This window comes from Varroa destructor, unplaced genomic scaffold (assembly GCF_002443255.2).
Source record: "Varroa destructor unplaced genomic scaffold, Vdes_3.0 BEIS01000002.1, whole genome shotgun sequence".
Lineage (NCBI taxonomy): Eukaryota > Metazoa > Arthropoda > Arachnida > Mesostigmata > Varroidae > Varroa > Varroa destructor.
Genome location: NW_019211455.1, coordinates 31,225,259 through 31,244,054, shown reverse-complemented (window position 1 = coordinate 31,244,054; position 18,796 = coordinate 31,225,259). Strand labels below are relative to the sequence as shown.

Sequence of the window (18,796 nt, the reverse complement as noted above, 5' to 3'; positions counted from 1 at the left end):
TATATATAGTAGGTAACATTACTTTCAGAACGCTTCCTGCGCTTTGTTTAAACCATGAGCGTTTTTGTCGTTATTCTGCCAGCGTATGTGATCGTCGTTACTAATTATTATTTTTTTCGCTAAATTTGCCGGATTTTCAACAAAGATCACATCTGGATATTTACTTTTGTCAAAGATTGTTAAGAAATTATTAAAAATCATCTTAGAAAGCTTTAGCGTCTCAGGGCTTTTCTTTTCTAATAATATGATAATATGGTCTAAGTTGATCGTTTTCACTTCAAATTAGTTTTTACCTATTTGTGAGGAGAGTATCGAAAAAACATTTGATCAAATCAGATTTAGTGACAAAGATAAATCGAAACATGTCTGCTTTAATATAAACTGAAGACTTCTAACGTTGTTTATCATACATAAGAAAATTTCAATGTATATAGTTGCATGATACGAACGAGAAGCTGCCATTGTTATACACTCTTTTTCAGGTCATAAAAAGGTAAATGTGCTAGAAACTGGGCGTGCTTCCACGTCAAACGTTATGAACCTTCCTTAAATCAGGCCAGGTTGTAATTCATTATTGAGTTTACGCTTAGCTGGCGCGTGTAGAGCCGAACAACCGAAGCCAACTCTCATACATACAGTACGACCTATCGACATACTTGAAAAATTATCACATGCATATATCTTCGAAAATGACATAGTAAACACTGTCAAATATAAACATCAACCAGGAAAAATCCTATGCTTTGTTAATTTCAACAATTGTTTTTATGGAACACATTAGTACTAGATGTTACAGCAATCGATACGGCCACCTGTAGCCATCTATATGGCCCAAGCGCAATAGCGTTAGCAGCTGCCGGCTCACTGCAAAACAGTCAAGGCTACCTGAATTTCTACACATAAAATTACTAAATAAAAATGAATAAATAGAGAAAATAGTTGCCCACTAATTTGCAGCCTCTCCTACCGTTCGCCGAGATAATAGACGAGTGTACATTTTGTCATGCACTGTTTTGACGTGGAAGACTTCCTCCTCGTATTTTGCATAAGTGTACATATACGTTACAGGAGATCTTCTTTCTCCTGGTCGGAAAGTTGATTCGATAACGATACGTTGCTCCCAAATCTTGGGAAGTTTACAGTAAAATGTTCATGATCAAATTAGTGCTTCGCCAAGTTAAAAAAAGGTCAAAGCTCTAAACGAAATCGATTTTTAAACAGGTGCCGTTGATCGGGGAATGTAATGGTAATAGCGGCAGCGACAATAACTGCGTAGGCCATACAGGCCAGCTTAGGCCGATGACGCGACAGCTGCGATGAATTGCAAGTTGTTGTTGACTTTTGATATCGCTCTGTCACTGTAATGAATCATCATCAAAAAACCCACACAGATCTTTCCGGTCGCGGTAACATAAAAACAGCACGTTCCAATAACGCTCATTCGACACCGTCAAGCGGCTGGCTAGTCGTATACGATCCCACACAAGTAGAAATGACCAAGAGTGTCTCGGAGCAACGCGATTCTGTCTACAGAACCAACTGTATTGAAATGATACAAACCAAGTATATTACAATACTTAATACATAATTTGCATATTAGTCAATTTGTTATCGTTATGAAGTCAACGATTAATAACTAATGCCTATGAATAACTTCGGAACCTTCACTGAGCCCGCAGCAAAATATGGATAAGTTTTATTCGCTTTCAATACGGGTGCACATTTGCTGTGCAGAAAAAGCAACATTTGGTATAAACTAACCTTCGGCTCACGCACGTTCATCACAATCTAAGCCACTATTCCGAGTCTATTGTAGGCCATAAGAGAGACCGTTACGTTTCAAAGGAACTTGTTGTTTGTTGGTAAATTGTCGTGCTGTCTGCTTAACTGTAACGTTAGTTCGATTACATCCCTAGCCCCAAAGTTGCAGAACAGTTGTTTTGTTGTATAAAGATGAGCAGGAAATACAGGCTTTAAATATCTGGGATGATCTTGTCCAGGAACGGTCGAACCTCCGTCGAGTGCGTCGCAAACTAACGCGAGGACCCCAGATAGCTTCCTGCTGAGGGCACATCTTTCGCCAGTGATCGAAGCAAAACCGTTCTTAAAGCTCGCCACACACTTATGCCGTTCATTATATGAACAAATACGTGTTTCAGACAGCTATTTATCCAAAATCTTCGACGCAGATGCAAGCTTTTTGTTACTCTTGCTTATTTAAAGTTGCTCCGCACACGGGAAATAAAGATGGCAGAGATTAATCTTGAGTTGGACAATTTTAAAGCTGTGTCTAATGAAGCCTGAAAGAGCGGCACAGAATGAGTCGGCACATGTTGCAGTAAATGGGTTTGGCCACATTATAGGTGAAGCGGTCCGTTCTCATTTGCCAAGGGCTACGTGTATTTCCGTGGTACGATGTGGTACGATATGTTCACATCTCGTGCGCACAACAGTCAGCAACAACCTATAGGTAAACCTTAATTCGGCTAAAGTGGAACTCTCTTCGATCCGGTGATTGTTTGCCTCTCAGAGACAACGTCGCCCTATATCTAATATGGCCTCGTTGTATCACATCTATTCTAATGGTTTCTCTTTAATAGTAGAATGACGCTATAGGGCGCGTCATATGCATATAGAAAATTACTGCCATACCGTACCTGCTTGCGGACCACTTCGATGTAATAAAAAAAGCGCATTTCCCATCAGCAAGCATATGAAGGAGAGTTGATACATCATCATTCCAGATGAACCGCTTCGATAACATCGAGTGAAAAAAACTGCTAGATGGCCACGGCTACCAACATACAGAGGTGATGTCCAATGTGTTTATATACCTGCATACGACGCCGTGTTGGCGAGGTCGAGCGCGACGAATTCCGCTAGAGCCACAAACATCACATTAACATGAGGATGGGGTTGATCTGCGTCGCCATGAACACGAAGGGATACATTCCGGGCTGATGGGAGCGTACCTCCACCGGCGAGTGATGAACGCATCCGCGGTTCCGATATACCTATGGATCACAAATAAAATTACACACGGACATGTATACAAATACGGTCACATGAACCATGCTGAATATACATTGATGTTGTGTGTGTCTCCACGTGCAAAATACATTGATGTAGAGCGAACGCATACTTACACTCGAATCGTGTTTGATTCAGTGATCCGATAGATAAAAGTGTGGCATTTTGACCATCAGTCACGGCACTGTATCGGATTTTTCGGTCAGAACTTTCAAAATATCGCTGATACATTATACTTTAAATATATGTGGCACGTACATTTTTGGATCAACAGGCATGATGTAAAAACAAAGAGCTATCTGCCTATGAATGGCCCGTTATAGAAACACTAATAAATCAGAATCGCGCAACACATTTGACCTTACGAGCGTTTACCGAATCATAAAAAATGACTCTTCATTTGGTGGTAGCTGGCAACGTGCGAGCATAGGAGTTCATGCATCCGTTAAGGGAAGGACATAGTTCAACAACGAGTACATGCTGTAAAGTGATTCAAGTAGCTTATTTCTATTTATAATAAAATAAGTGCATATTGAAAAAACATTCACGTATATAAAAGCTTCTTCGCAAGGAAATGGTCCGAGACAGATCGGAAGAAATCACGATAACTCTCTAAAGTGATATACAGATATCCGTATATGTACAGCGCTCGCAGCTCCTTTCGGAAATCTATTCTATACGACGACAGTGCTAGCGTCTTTACAACCGAAATGATAATAAGATGAGCCATTCTTAGACGAAAAGTTATCACAAAAACGAAGATAAAAACGCATTATTTCGTTCGTACGGAGGCTTAAGTTTAAGTTAAGTGCCATTTTCTGTGGCAGACAGGCTCCATGACGAAATGAAGCTGTACTGAGCTAAAGAGCACTGACAGTATTCAATATGTAAAAGTGACATAGAAATTATCCTAGACACGTTCTCCACGTTTCTATTATGGAGGGCGATGTTTACCCTGGCACTATTCAAGCTTTGCTATCCGTGGTCTTGTCTACTAGGCCTTGCGGGCAAAGAAGGATTACTAAACGCCCACAGAAAGTCAAACACTTGCGAAATACTCGGTAACTGTTTCCGGTTGTGGGTTTGGGCTTTCGCAGATGTGTCTGCTCCGTGTAGCGTTCGAACAAGAACGCAAGCGACATAGCAAAAGGACCACATCTGCATCCATTAACAGCCCGCTACTGGTTTTATCTTATTCGCTAATTTGTGCAGTATCACAGAATTCGATAGATGTCAAGAGAAATCTAACAGAATCTAGCCGATGACCAAAACGTCCCTGCTGCCGATTTAATGGACCCGACTTACGCCGCATGCGCGAACTACATGCAGATCCAAAACCCGTAAATGCGCAACGTGCCACATAATGCACGCACTGTTAACTCCTGACGTGTACGTATGTATACTGTAAACGCGTAACTAAATGATAGAGATAATTATATATAAATAGATATAAAAACGTAGATATAAAAAAAATTATATAGAAATAGATATAACAAAGTTCGGACTAGTGGTTATCGAAGCCAGTGGCATAATGTCGGAAACTTCAATTTTTCTTCGTCTATTCCAATCTTGTTTAGCGTCACGCACCGTATGACCTTTGTTTATTAATAGTCTATTATGCAGAGTGGTCTGTGGGCGGCACTTCCGACAATAAGTGCGCGGGGGATGTCACAGACGTCACTGAAGTCAACGGAATGGCCGTTTGAGCCTTGTGACTGTCGAAGTTTTAACGGTGACGAATAAGCACCTCAGTGACTATCAGCGTGTCTGCTTTCATGGCGTATGTGAATATATGCACCCACTACTGGCTTTGTAAGCATTTTCTACAATACCATAGTATGCTTTATAGGGTTATCGAGCTAAAAGTAATTCAGAGGCTCTAGCACATAACGTAACGACGTACCATTACTATTAGTACTATTGTAATAACAGTAAATTCTAGAGTACTATGTAGCAAATCGTCGATCTGTTTGTAGTAGTTCGTTATATATTCATGAGATCAAGAATTTAAGTAGTTACTTGTAGATGTCGCGTCGTAACTTACGACGTCTAATGCGGAGAGAAGCCGGTGCTGCCGGCGATAAAGCACTGTGCTTAAGTAACAACGCCGAAAATCCATTTTGTACTACGATAACTAATAGCCGTTAGGATAATGGTATGAATGAATAGCAAGTTATACTGTTCTGAACGGGGGAAAATAATAACAAAAAATTAATTCTTCAACATATGCAACGTACGTATTCCGTATAATGAACACATAGTTCAATCCAGACTAGATAAACAAAAATAACGTATACTTATCTACGGCAGCATGAAAACCGGACTAGTGTAGGTGTGTCATACATTTGTTTTTGTCTTTGCTTCTAACATTGAATGCTGCTCCTGACGACAGCATATAAAACTAATAGTTGGCGAAAATAGCTCCTTCTTTGGCCGTAGATATTAGATAATCATCTGTATTCTAGGATATATTATTTTGGTAAGAAGCTACACAAAAGCAAGAGCAAATTGTACTAAGTATAAACTATATCCAATGTTCACACCCGCGGCATGGGGATCGAATCCGCGTGAGTTACACAAAAAATCGTTGCGCGTAGTGTATTCCTTAGCGACCTATTTGTATACTGTTAATACTGCCTATATTTTAGGTCGAGATTGTACTTCTCCTAGAAACTCACACGGGCATATGTGGTTTTTTTTTTTATATAACTGGCTATCATTTTATCTATGACTAGTTCTATCGCATTTTGCCAATGTACGTCAGTACGTTCGTATGTGTGAAAATCCCTTGAGTATACAGAAGCTGAATGTCAAACCTCGCCTTCCGTATTGGTGGTTCCAGTATAAAGGTTTTTATTGGAAGTTGATTTAAACGACGTACGAAGAAAATATATGCGGTGAATCAGAGAAGCCATGACTTGTTATAGATATGAACACGCAATGTCTGGAAGGTGACAAGCACCGTTCGGATGTCTAATATAGATACGTAAAAGCGGTACGTTGGAGCATTGTAACGAAGAAAACAACGAAAAAATCACTTACCATCAGCATAATCGGGGGCTAAGAATCTTCCGTACCGGGTGCCCGAATTTCCCCAATTTGGATTTTGTACATTGTTGCAATGCCCATTATAGGAGCGGTACTTGTGGGGATAGCAAGGATACTCAAAACGATGTGAGCATTGCCGGTCCAACTCGGTTCCGCGTATATCGACAAGAGGCAACTCGTGAGCGACAGCCTGCCCATTTAACGCGTACCTAAAGTTGTGTTGAAATAGAATACAGAATCTAATGATAATAATAGTACTAGCGGTACGTCCTGCGATTATTGTTTCATGTAACTCGTCTCAGATACCACAGAACTAATGTTGTTTAAGTACAAATATAGAAAAGACCTGTTGTATGAATGTTTGACTGATGTGAGAAATAGTGATTATCTGTTTGTATCGACCACGGTCACTTAGCTTACGTGTTAGCTAGAAGTCGAGTTGCTTCCTCGGCTAGAAGGGCCGTGATAGAGGTGTTTCTTATCCTAGTTGTCAATGCACCACCCTGTGTTGCAGGCGAAAGTGCCCATCTAGGGTTAAGCTTTGCTTGATGACCACTATCCGGTTCCAAGGCAGGCACCTGATACGTTCCCATTAGGATTTTTTGCTCGTGAGCCAGACGTTCGTCTACTAACGTCTTGGCATCCTTAACGATTTTTGATATCTCGGCTGACGAAAACCTATCGTAAAGGCCAAGCACATCCAAACATAATGTATCACCATTTACTGAGATATTCTTTTTTGGTCATACATTGTTATGGCCATTGTAACCTCAATTCGAGACCAATCACACCTTCAGCTTAGTTCGCCGTTAGCGCTGCAGAGGATAACAAATCCAGTAATTAGTAATCTATTGAAAAATTAAAAATATGCGAGCAGTCTGTTTTTTAGGCGACCAATTTACTTATTAATTGCCTTAGCCTGGATAAAGACAAATATAAATATTCACTGTATATGAACGGCATAACAAACAGTCTGAAAATCACGAAAAAAGTTATGCTTTAATTTGTGTATTCGATAGGCCTAGCAATTGCCACTTGTGTACCTTGATGAAGGATATCTGGGCCGTGGGGCTGGACGAAGTGTTGGATAGCTAGGTAGAGGTCGCGGGGACACTGGAGTACCAATGTCATACCTATAATCAAATCATCGTTGTTATTACCATCGACCAAATTTACGTTTTTTAATTTAGATTGATGGAAAAAGATATTTTCTGTTGTGCTTATAAAGAGCTAATTAGCTTTTTTGTAATCTGTAGACAAGTTGTTTTATAGTATCGACATTGAGGTAAATAAACGTTAAAGCTCAGCTGTGTCGCTAACAGGTCTTCAACATTAATCTGCCTAAGTCATTTATGTAACGACCTAACCTATCCTACTGACATTATAAATACATAAACAGCGTGTATTTTTGAATGTTCTTGTGCCCTATAGGAGATAGACGAATGTACTAATATAAAACTGACAACGTTACATCAAATACATAATCATTTTCTTCTACTGCTGCATGGTTACGTTTACTATTCTTTTCAAGATTGTTCGTATTAAAGTTCTTATTTAATAAGGTAAATAAAAATATATATAGAACAGCGGATTTTATATTTAGCAGATTATTGTGCCAATTTAATCCATCTGCAAATGCTCTCTCGTGCTATAAAAGAATGATGAATATACTGCAGTTGGCCTATACCCATTTACTTTAGGTTCAAGGGGACAGGGTGTAAAGTTTTATTCTGAACGAATGCATATTAAATAACAAAACCTATAAAGGTCGTTTTTCTTTTCGCAAAAAGTTTTTTCGAATTTTACTATGTGAAGGTTCTGTTTTGCTACCTGATCGGAATACGAGGACCAACATAAGCGTTTTGCTGTTGGTTGCTTTGTCTGGCTGCTGTTGACACGCCGCGAACCTCATTGAAAAAATCACTGGGCCGACCATCGCTATAACTGCAATCATGTCCATAATCGTGATGGCGATGATGCGAATCAGGAGATTTGTGAACGATGCTTATCGAGAGACTGCTCTGGGCTTGTACCCCAACTGTCCTACTGGGGATGCGCGCTGACCAAGACTGCATTGTTACCAATAGGAAGATGGTCCCTAAGCGAAGCGATCGTGATCGGACTAGCCTCCTGAAGTATTTATCGATCATTGAAATTAAAGGTAAGACCTCCCATTATTATGAATGTTTTCAAGCTAGTATCCCGGCGGTTTAAAAACCTCCACTAGTAGGTTATACGCCATCTATATTAGCGCCGTTAATCCCAGTTTTGTGGCTTCGTTAAATGAGCAGGGTCGGACACCTCACGCGACATATCCCTCCGGCACGACCCCAGTATTCGCATAGGCTTAATACTCGGAGGATAAAAGAACTACATTTAATATATAAGATGGTTGAAAAGACGCCAAGCATTTTGAAGCCACAACTTCATATATATACATATTCTGAAACGATTTTACTAAAGTGAATACGTATTATTTTGAATTGTTCTTCTCTCATTTTTCTTCTAACACTATAATCCTGTCACTGTTATGCTTTCCGGATTAAAAATTGGTGAGTGATGTTTGCATCCTTCCGTTGGGAATAAATTAAAACCACTAAAGGAATTCTACAGGGACCGAAAGAAGTGCTAATCTGATGTTTACCACGCAAGTTCCCTAAAGTTCTGCCAGGCAGCGAAGGATACATAGGGTCTGGTATTGTCACAGTGGAAGACGACATCTTTTCTATTCACTATTTTCAACGGCTTGTCGTTGGTTGGTCAAAATAGAAGTGCATATGAATCGTTTTATCAGACACCACCGATTCATAATGGATGATCCTTTCCAGTCCCATTGACATCAATCTGGGCTTTGCCACAGATTGTCAACCACATTGTTTTTATCTGCACATTATTATATGTTATCTATTTCTCATTAGCCGTGACCAAATGCCCTGGAGAATAATTTTGTTTCATACTTATAAAGTTTCGCAGATGAAAATACAATTAGGCGACAGTTTTAGATCAATTCGTGTAGTGCCCAAGCACCGAGGTTCTTTTGTTTTGTAGCTATCTGCCCTGAGCTGGTTTAATAACGGATGCACTGACAATCTTATGGCTAATCTCTTTTGCAATCATTCTATCGCTTTTTTTGATTAATGCATCCTTCACACACATCGAAATTTCCGGAACAAAAAGGACAAGACCATCGTGGAATCAGCTCATCCGATGACGCATCTCCACCATAGACAGCGCTCCTTCCTTGTGGCCCTGAGCAGCATTTGTGCCTTTATTTTTTATTAAATAGTACAATGAAGCAAACCATTGCAGAAATTTCACTCATATTCAAAGCGTTCTATTTTAAATTTGAACAAGGATAATTCATAATATTAGCACATCTACTACTGTCAAAGTTTGGCTTTCGAGCGCGACTCATATTGCTTAAGGTATGGCTTAGGGTATGCCCTCTAGCTAGAAAAGGGTCGACATTTTCTTGACAGTCGAATATTGACAAATAATACTGAGCTAAATTTCAGCAGTCTGATAATGTTTTAAGTTATTATCAAATGGTCGCAGCCAGCAGTCCCTTAATCGGCGCCCTGCTTAGTCAAGATAAATATTACAAAGCGAACAACTCAATTTTTCTCTGTTTTTTTTTCAAGTATGATAGATATTTTAAGCGAGTACCTAAATCCGTGATGCTGATTCAACTTATCGAAGGTCTACGTTGAAGCTCGATGTCTGTCAAGAACCTACTCCACGTAGCGGATCTGTTAGAATTGAGCATTTTTATTTACTTCGCTGATAGCAGGATTTTATGTTTTTTGCCTTAACTTACCTTACTTAGAATACCTTACTCAGCTTTCGACGAGCTTCGATAGTAGTAGAGCAACAGTGAAAAAATATAATCGTTAAAAGAAGTTTGGTTGAGTGCGCTGAAATAACCTTTCAGTTAAATCCAGGCTAACACTCCTAGCGATACAGACAGGCGTTCTGAATAGAAGTTCTATGTCTGAAATATCTGTCACGTTAAACGTCCTCTGTTAGATGTTTGTTCCAATGGAAGTCATGTTTGAAAGTCACGATGCGATTAAAGAAGCCGGTGTTGAAAGATAACAACGTAAGATATATTCAGAAAAGTTTACCTATCTTTCCAAAGTTCTCAATGCGAAATAGTGCTCTTTTGACACTGAATAAATTTGGCGGCAATGCCGTATTGAACGCAGCAATAATGATAGGTCGAGAGCCAACAACAACAACCCATAGTAATTCGAATAGCGAATTCGAGAGCAATGGGAACGCTCAGAAACATTTCAATGCGTATTCTAATCGTAGAGAAATGTTTATTTCTGTAAGTAGTTTAACACTAGGCAAAATAGGCATTACCGAAAGCAAGAGTCCTTCATTTTCAAAAGGGGACGAAAATGTGCCCCGTTTCTTTCTAAGCTAGTTCAGCGTTGAAGTTACAAGAAGCTAACATAATGCTGAGCTAAAAGGTAAATGAAATATATTAGGGCGCTAGTACAAAGTTTAGACACTCGGTTTATCACGGAATTGTAAAAAAAAAGATCTAAATTTTTGATATATTTTTGATTTTAGCATGCGACAGTAATGACTTTACAAGGCTAACGTTAGCATGAATTTAGCGTTATTAAGCATGTTAACAACGCTAAAAAAGTCAAAACAAAATCGACACGCCATGACTGTAAATGAGGTAGCACCTGGTTACAGAATAATCGTTATAATTGAAACTGCGATTATTATACCGTGAGATATATATCCAATATACACAGGCAAGCCACGGGTCAGTTCCTCTACAATGTTTGTTGCAGACTATACGCTGACCGAGGGAATAAACATAGATGGCCTGTTAGAGCTTAAAATTCTTAGTGACAATTTCTTCCCGAGGAGCTATTGCTCCCTATTGCTAGGGCAATTTGGACTGTTTTGAGCCGGAAGGGTATTGATACATGTACTGTTACATCTGACCCTACAGCGTGATCTAATAGGTGTATCGCTTCGAAATGGTATAGAAACTCAATCAATAAATAAGAATGAACGTAATAGGAGTTGAGTTGATGATAAATCTCAAAGGACATCTTGTTATTTATATACAAATACTCACGGTTACGAGACTCGTCTCTTACTATTGTCTCGCAAAGAAAGCTCACCTGTAAAAAGTCTCGCCATTTTTATGTCCAATAAAAACACAATAATTTGACAGTAAACGTTACTTTGCGTAAAACTAAAAAGATATATCTCAAAAAAGTTATTGAATGTTATTGGATATCTAACAACAGGGGCTACAAGCATACCAAACGTGACGTTTATCGAGAGAGTCACATCAAACGCGCACATAGTCCCTCTTAAAGACGCGCCATATTTAATTAGATCACCATATAAACACCTGTTCATTTAGCCCACACATAAGCACCTGCATGTATCGTCCAGATTTAAAAAAGACCGCCACTATCAAAAGCGGATCGGACGACTTGCTCAAGGTCCACAAGACGACCGTGTTAATGATCCTATTCAAGCTCTCTCTTACACAGTATTATAACTAAACTGTCTCATGGAAAGCTCCTGGATGCACAGCGCATAGTACGTAATTTTTACCAAACAAATCTTACACCGAAAGAAGAAGGTATTAGTGCTTAGGATTGAGAAATTAATTCATTTTGGACTCTTTTTCCTGATTCTTCTAAACTCTATTCACTTCACAGATATCAGAATTTTTATAGATGCTGCTAATTATTTGACATTCAAATTCTGTAAATATAATTATTTATTATCTTAAATTTTTAATATCAAGCGCTTCTGAATTTTTTCTTTAGCAAAGTTTAGCTTTATTCTCTAAAGCAGTGCTAAAACCTAAATCATTAAAGTTACTCCCTTATTATCTTATAACTTATTTTACTCGATCGTTCACAAGCAGCTCGTCGTATTTGTTCAGTAAAAGTTCCTGCTTCCTGAATAGAATTAGTTGGTGACCTCGTTGGCTAATTGTAGCCTTCAAAAACAACTTTCAGGCCAAAGAACATTGCGTTGATCTAGAGAAGTGCTGGACGAAGGAGGTAAAAATTATCTGTGGCCTGAAGGAGGACCTCTCAGTCCTCAACAGGAAAATGGTTTAGCGCACTTTTAGGATGAGCTTTACCGCCCAGCACAATCGTATCGCAGCTTCCATACATGATAAACGATTCATTCTTCAGGTGAGCTAACCAGTTTGGCCCCAACGGATTTGACAGTGACGTCAATATCTAACAACAGTTTCACGGAGAACTGTCAAGAAACCTATTAGATTCTTTGTTCTACCAAACGCATAGAAGCTCCTGTCTTTTTTTTTTTTTCGGTAAAAACATGAAATAGTTTGAGTTGGTATCTATTTAATAGGCAAAATATAGCCGTGCGAGACAGATCAGGGCTGTTTATTCAATACGTGAGAAGCCCGTTTTTCTGTTTTTTGTATTTTCTTCATAACGTGCAGACGATTTGGATTTGCTTAGTGAGTAACTTTCAACGCGTCGAAACGCTCTCGCGTAGTCTGAGTAGAATTTTTATATAGCCTGAATAGCTAAAGTTCTTCATTTTAAAGCATCTCGGGACGCTTCAGGCCGCGAATCACACTCCAAAAAAAGATAATTTCATGAAATTCCATTTTTAGCAGTTACAACATAGTTTCGGTATTGCCAAGAGGCAAATAAGTGATATTTGTATAAAGTAAACACATCATATCTATACTGGCGTTTCCGGAACCGCTGCTTAGCCCCTACTATCTTAAAACGACCCATTTTGAAATAAAGGGCCGAGGATTTTCGTATATCCATTTGTAGCTTTTCTAAATAGTACGATATAATGCTTCTTAGGCATATGCCCCTAGAGATATTAATTAAATCGTTTTTGTTGCTTTTGCAGTGCCAGCAAAATGCAAATCTTGCCATCCGTCAGCTCAATAAGACAACGCACCGAGCCTTTTGAAACTTGTGAATAGACAATTTTAATACCTTATAGTTCCTTCCCAACATGATACTGGCACATAAGATTTCTATGGGGATAGGGACAGGTAGACTAATTAAAATATTTGAGTCACCCGCCATAGTTAGCTGATGTCTCTTTGCCGCTGTCTGAATAGTCAGCTTCTGAAAATGTCAACTTTTACCTTTTACCGTTGCCGGACACAGAAACAATTATCGCGGCCGTTGCCGCTTCGATCGTATGATCTTTATATGAGCTAATTCAAGGATACAGATAGAACTGGTGCAGCGTGCCACACGAACGAAAGCATCTTGAATAGCACCACAGGTCACCCCAAGAAATGCGTCTCCACATTATTGCAATCATTCCCGGTGTAAATAGCATTTTTTGGCAGTGGCCTTAATGTATTTCCATTACAATAGTACCTCACATATGTGGTACTCATAATGCCTGTTGTAATTTTATGACAAAAATAATTTGAAATTTTGTGAGCTATGAATCAATGGCCACTCGAAGGCCGAAATCCTTCGACGAAAATTCGACTAATTACTGAGCATCCTATTAAGATATCTATAGGGACAGCATAATTATAGGGATTTTTAATTACACCACTTTACTAAAGGGATCCACAGTGTACCCAATTGATTCACTGCTATCCAACTGGAACAATAGGTAGTTCTTGCTTACTTCCAATGACCCAGTTTAGCTTAAAAATCATACGATTTACATTTTGTATCATTTTAATCTATGCAACAATATCTGATGCGTATCCTTGTTTGGGATGCATCAATGGTTCAGAGATTTTTCTCTCCAATACAGAGAGGCCAGTCTGGTTGATTAGTTACACCCGCTACACACTAATTAACAGAATTACATGTTGAAATCAACATCTTTATCCCTGAAACGAGTCGTTTTTAACAGCGTGATAAAACGGCAACCCTTCTATTTTCACTATAGACAGGTAATTGCCCTCTTATTAACATGTTAGTACAATCATAGTGTATGATAATTTCGTGGCATTCCATAACACAATTGGTAGCCGTGTCAAAAACACCTGAAATGCTCATTCATGCGTTCCATATTGCAACTTCAACATATCATGATGGAATAAGTTACAGACGTTAGTTGAAACTTCTTAGGGGTGTCACAGTAAATACCTCAAAATCTTAGGTTAAAATTCGAAAACATTTTCGTTCGTCGGCCTCTAAGTATACTCCAAAACACTAATTCCAAAATAAGGACCTTGTAGCAACGTAAGTTGATCGAGAAGGAACGTATCAAAACAACTATTCAGGCACACACCATAGACGTAACACTATATACATTGACAGCTCAGCGCAACTATATTTTAAAGCATTTCGCTTAGATAATGAAATCGGAAGAGTTTTATGTGGGCAGAAGTCATCACTCGGTATTTTTCGAGTATTTTTTTGCTTCTATTATTAAGTTTTGTTCAAATTATAGTACCTTTATTGAATACAATTGTTTGCAGAGGTCCAACAATAAAACAGGACTACACGAAGATAACTTTCTCTCTCATTGTTTCGTATAACTTATTGGGTGTTGCTTTCGATATTTACCGTGTGTCATAGCTCGTGAACAATTTATAACATTAGATCATACGTAAAACTATTAGTATAACTATTAATTAAATGTCCGCTAAAAATAGTAGTGATGCTAAAAGCTAAGCATTTCCCCTTCAATGTTCAATTAAGGCTATGACGTCCTTATTACGTTGTGTGAATATATATAAATTATCCATGATAAGCGCTTCGCTTCTGGTAAGTGCTTCGATGCAACCCCGATCACGTAAAATTCGAAACATATATCTATAAAATCGTAAATACTTCACTATATGGCAATGTATTATTATTATTATTATTATTATAGTGCATTATATAATCTAATGTTTGAGTTTGCCAAAAAAACCTAACTTTATGGGATTGTCCTCATAATCGTATTTTGAACCCCTACCCGCAACATCCTGGGCCATACACAAGTTATTAGTCTAATAGAGCTTAAAGAGGCAACCGTCTAAAAACCAGAATATATCGCAGATTTACAAACATCGTCAACATCGCAGAAAATGTTCTTTGCTATAAAATTATAGGTCATCGATTGAATCCTACCTTTGTATCTTAACTCAGAAAAACAAAGGCGGAAAATCTTTAACCAATAGCAAATTAGCGAACAATTTAACAAAAAAACATCAGGTTACTTATTACATTATAATAGGAAAATTCAAATTAATACGAGGGACAAAAGCGTAAGAAAATTATAGACAATAATTGTATTCTACCTCATAGCGTAGATTGATGCGTCGTATCCAATGGCACAACAATTTGCTCGAATCAACCAGTCTGTATCTACCACGGACACACAAACGTCACAATTTAGTTATGTTTACACCTAATCTGTCGACTTTTAGACAGGAGCTGCTTAGTTCAATGGATTGTTCCGTCGTTTCCACCACCCTTATTACCCCCCGGCCGTTATTAATAGTATTTAGACCCTATGCAGCGGAGCCACCTACTAATCGATCGTACTCCTGCTCTGTATGATGTCCGATAATTCACTTCGGGTCGATATTTTAGGCTAGGTTTATTTCCACTACTACTGAGTGGACGGGCCGGGTAACTCTGATTGCACTGATACCATTAGTGGAACCACCGCCTTTACCGTCATCGTATATGCTTTCTTTAAAGCTAAAACGTTTTCCTATCAAGCCGCAACCGTATTCGTCGTCATGATGGAAGTTCCTGCCAAATCGTGCGTGTACACAACGATGATGGTTGTCGTCGGCGATATCCTGTTGTCTTGCGGTGTCATGCTAGTCTATTCAGAGCGCGTGAGCAGCCTTGCCCACTCGTGGGCGAAACAGCTATCGACGAAAGAAACGAACGAATACCATCGTAATTATTATGACCACCAATTCCTCCGACGACTGCTCGTAGACTAGCCACTACTCTGCTGCCACGACGATCACGCAATCGACCGATACTTCATAACCGGTGCTTTTCGTTGATTTTACTCTAGGCATGACACCAGACACTGTGACAACCAAAACGGAATGACAGCTATTAATGGATACCCTGTGCTGCAGTTTTTGTTTCTTCTGACTCGTCTGCAAGGACTAGCATGGATGACACGCCGCCGTAAGGATACGACACAGTTCCGCCGTGTCTCCGCAACTGACGACGTCCAGCTGCTTGCTGCCAGCAGCTGCTGGTAATCCCGCAACTGGTCTGAAAAAGTATTGAGTTCTCAGTGGATCTGTACCGTCTTGCTCGGAACGTTAAAGCGGGGTGCGCGCACTTTAGCTGACGGCGTGTGGGGGTTGGGCGCGTAAATGTACGCGCGCATCGATGAATCGTCATCGCGAAGTTTCTCCGAAACAGCTGTCAACCCTTTCCCACCTCAACTATTACCATCCGTGTGCAGCTGCTGCTAGAACGAATAGCGGCGATAAATCCTTTATTTGTATTGTTGTTTATTTATATTACGCATAGCGTAATATAGCCAATAAGTTTCAATGGTAACGATAAGTAAATATACTGGCGAGTTCCCATCGATGACGGCCACACTAAGCCGAATGATCTGCTTAATCGCAGTAACATCCACAGAAGCGTGGGGTACGTTTGCATGTACATTGAACGTCTATGCTTTTTATGAAATAGCGCGGTTGCTGTGGATGTTTCCGTTACTAGTTGTCGCGAAGCTGATGACGGATGACGTTCACATTGGCATGGGACGATTATGGTTTACGTCATTCGGAACAAAGGCTCGGAAAGTTGGCCGACCGTTTTAACTTCGAAATCTGATTAGAGAATTACTTAACTTGGAGCATATATGTTCCCTTTTGCTAGAACATTTGTAACTTAATATTTTATCGTTAGAATATAGTTTAAGTGTATTGTCACAAAAAATGTCATTCATATCCTTTCACAACCTAAAACGTTCCTTTCTTACCGTTACCGCACACAGAATAATAAATAAATTACCTAATCTAATGATGAAGAGTTACGCAAGTTATTTAATCATACTAGCTAAAAACAAAAATAATCAAAGCTTTATTTTATTTTTCATTTATTATTAACGTAGGTTATGAATCAATCAATTAATGCCCAGTTATTCCTGAGTCATATCGAGCTTCGATTTAATAATTGGCATAGATATGCCAACATGAATTGTAGTTGGATACGTACGAAAAAATATCCGCCATCATTGGTGTACTCTGTTTGCGGGAATTGTTTGTTGTGATGAAATTTTTGAAGGTTTTTTTTTTTTTGTTATCTAAATAATCTATCCTCGAACTAAAGCATTATTGAGTTCAACCAAATTTCAACACGGTCTTGGCCACTTTTTTGAAACCAGTTTTTTTTCAGTTGATTGAGTAACGGAATTATCCTAAGTGAAGCCTTAATTCAGCGATATTGTTTTCAGCCTATACAGGTGCACAAGATTGCCACCACAATCTACTATTCGTTTCTCCAATAATTTGCCTACGGTAAGCCAAATATTTGCATACGACCTCTTACGTTCTGTTATCATTCTTTTTAGAAAAAAAGATATGGATGAAAGATCTTCTTTACGGCTTTTGTGTGCATCTGCACGTTGCCCCCTGATACATTAACTAAAGACTGCTAAAAACACAAAGAAATCACACATGCGCTCTCTGAAAATGGGCCCAATGGCGTGTTCTACATTCTTCCAATGAAGACCGATAGGTCCTTATTGTGATACGACCTAAAACTCTGTTCCAGTGTCCTGCCAAATGCTTAATAGTTGCCGTACACATCTGTTCAGCGTAGACCTACAACCAGAATACTGTCGTTTAATAATAATCTAATATATTGACTCTCGCAAAACGAGTGGGTCAGCTCTATACTGACTACCGCTTGATTGCGGTTTTACATTCAATCAGAAACATCTACGAGGAGGAAACATTGCACAAAAAAGGCATCTACGAATGATCGGACAAACCGTGCACGTTTCGTTTGTTATCCGATGCAGAATAGAACGTATGTACATTCCAAGTAAAAGATTCGGTCGATCAAAAAGGACACGATGAAATTTATTGAGAATGTTTGAAAGCAACGTGAATATGTAATCAAAGTGAAAGATATATATATATAAGTAGAATGAAAAGTTAAGGACATGAGCGCATATGTAGTTTATCGAGTTACAGCGAGATAGTATGAAAAACTTTCAGCCCGAAGCCGAAATCGTCGAAGTCTACGAATCTGTCAAAAGACGTAAAAGCTACTGCTGTTACTAGAAGCTGATCGATCGCTCATGTAAAGTGGACATACTGGACTTTATTCATCAGTGCTTTTAAATAAAGAAAGCAGTCCCTACGTTATTTAAGTTCTTTTTTACATACGTTGAACAGTACGTTCAGTACAGCATAAAGTACCGAAAGAGTAGAGTTTATGCACATGGCAAACATTCGATCTCACCATTGCAAAAGATTTTACGGAAACAAAAATATTCGTAAGGTGATCTAATGTTGTCGGATAAGATCTTTGTATCCGCTCAAGGCGGTGGACCTATTTGGGTGCGTCCCAATACGACAGTTTACTGGCTTCAAACACAATTGCCCTTTATACAGCCAAGCACCTTATGGTTTGGCCTGCTTTAAATAATAGCCATGACTGGCTATTATTTAAAGCAGGCTAGTGACTTGTGCATTCTGCAAAACGTCAGGCTCGGCAAACAAACGAAGCGAATTTACGGAGCTCCTGGAGACTGCGACTGTATCAGC

At 39.0% G+C, this 18,796-nt stretch overlaps 1 protein-coding gene and 1 long non-coding RNA gene across 8 annotated transcripts in view; one reads left to right on the top strand and one right to left on the bottom strand.

The window, feature by feature from the left end:
- The window catches only part of LOC111244879 (uncharacterized), a 39,009-nt gene extending 23,536 nt beyond the window's left edge, over positions 1-15,473 (bottom strand). Inside the window, exons 1-6 of one of the 6 annotated variants that reach the window (XM_086981882.1) lie at positions 15,332-15,473; positions 7,909-8,208; positions 7,122-7,211; positions 6,499-6,756; positions 6,073-6,287; positions 2,835-3,014 (exon numbers count right to left, since the gene is read on the bottom strand). In XM_086981882.1, coding sequence (XP_086838008.1) covers positions 2,835-3,014; positions 6,073-6,287; positions 6,499-6,756; positions 7,122-7,211; positions 7,909-8,208; positions 15,332-15,336 — 1,048 coding nt within the window. In that variant the 5' untranslated portion in view covers positions 15,337-15,473. Of the gene's footprint in view, positions 1-2,657; positions 2,814-2,834; positions 3,015-3,146; positions 3,354-6,072; positions 6,288-6,498; positions 6,757-7,121; positions 7,212-7,908; positions 8,209-15,331 lie in introns of those variants that run through there. The other 5 variants (XM_086981881.1, XM_022792401.2, XM_022792399.2 and 2 more) reach the window with 5 other exon arrangements.
- On the top strand, positions 11,599-18,377 carry LOC111244880 (uncharacterized). Of its 2 annotated transcripts, none has more exons than XR_002671102.2 (3): positions 11,599-11,658; positions 12,087-12,269; positions 17,476-18,377. It is a non-coding gene; the product is annotated as an uncharacterized LOC111244880 (long non-coding RNA). The 2 variants fall into 2 exon arrangements; XR_015322462.1 differs by lacking the exons at positions 11,599-11,658; positions 12,087-12,269 and adding an exon at positions 16,356-16,664 and having other exon boundaries at positions 17,476-17,539; positions 17,957-18,377.
- Positions 18,378-18,796: the final 419 nt, after the last annotated feature.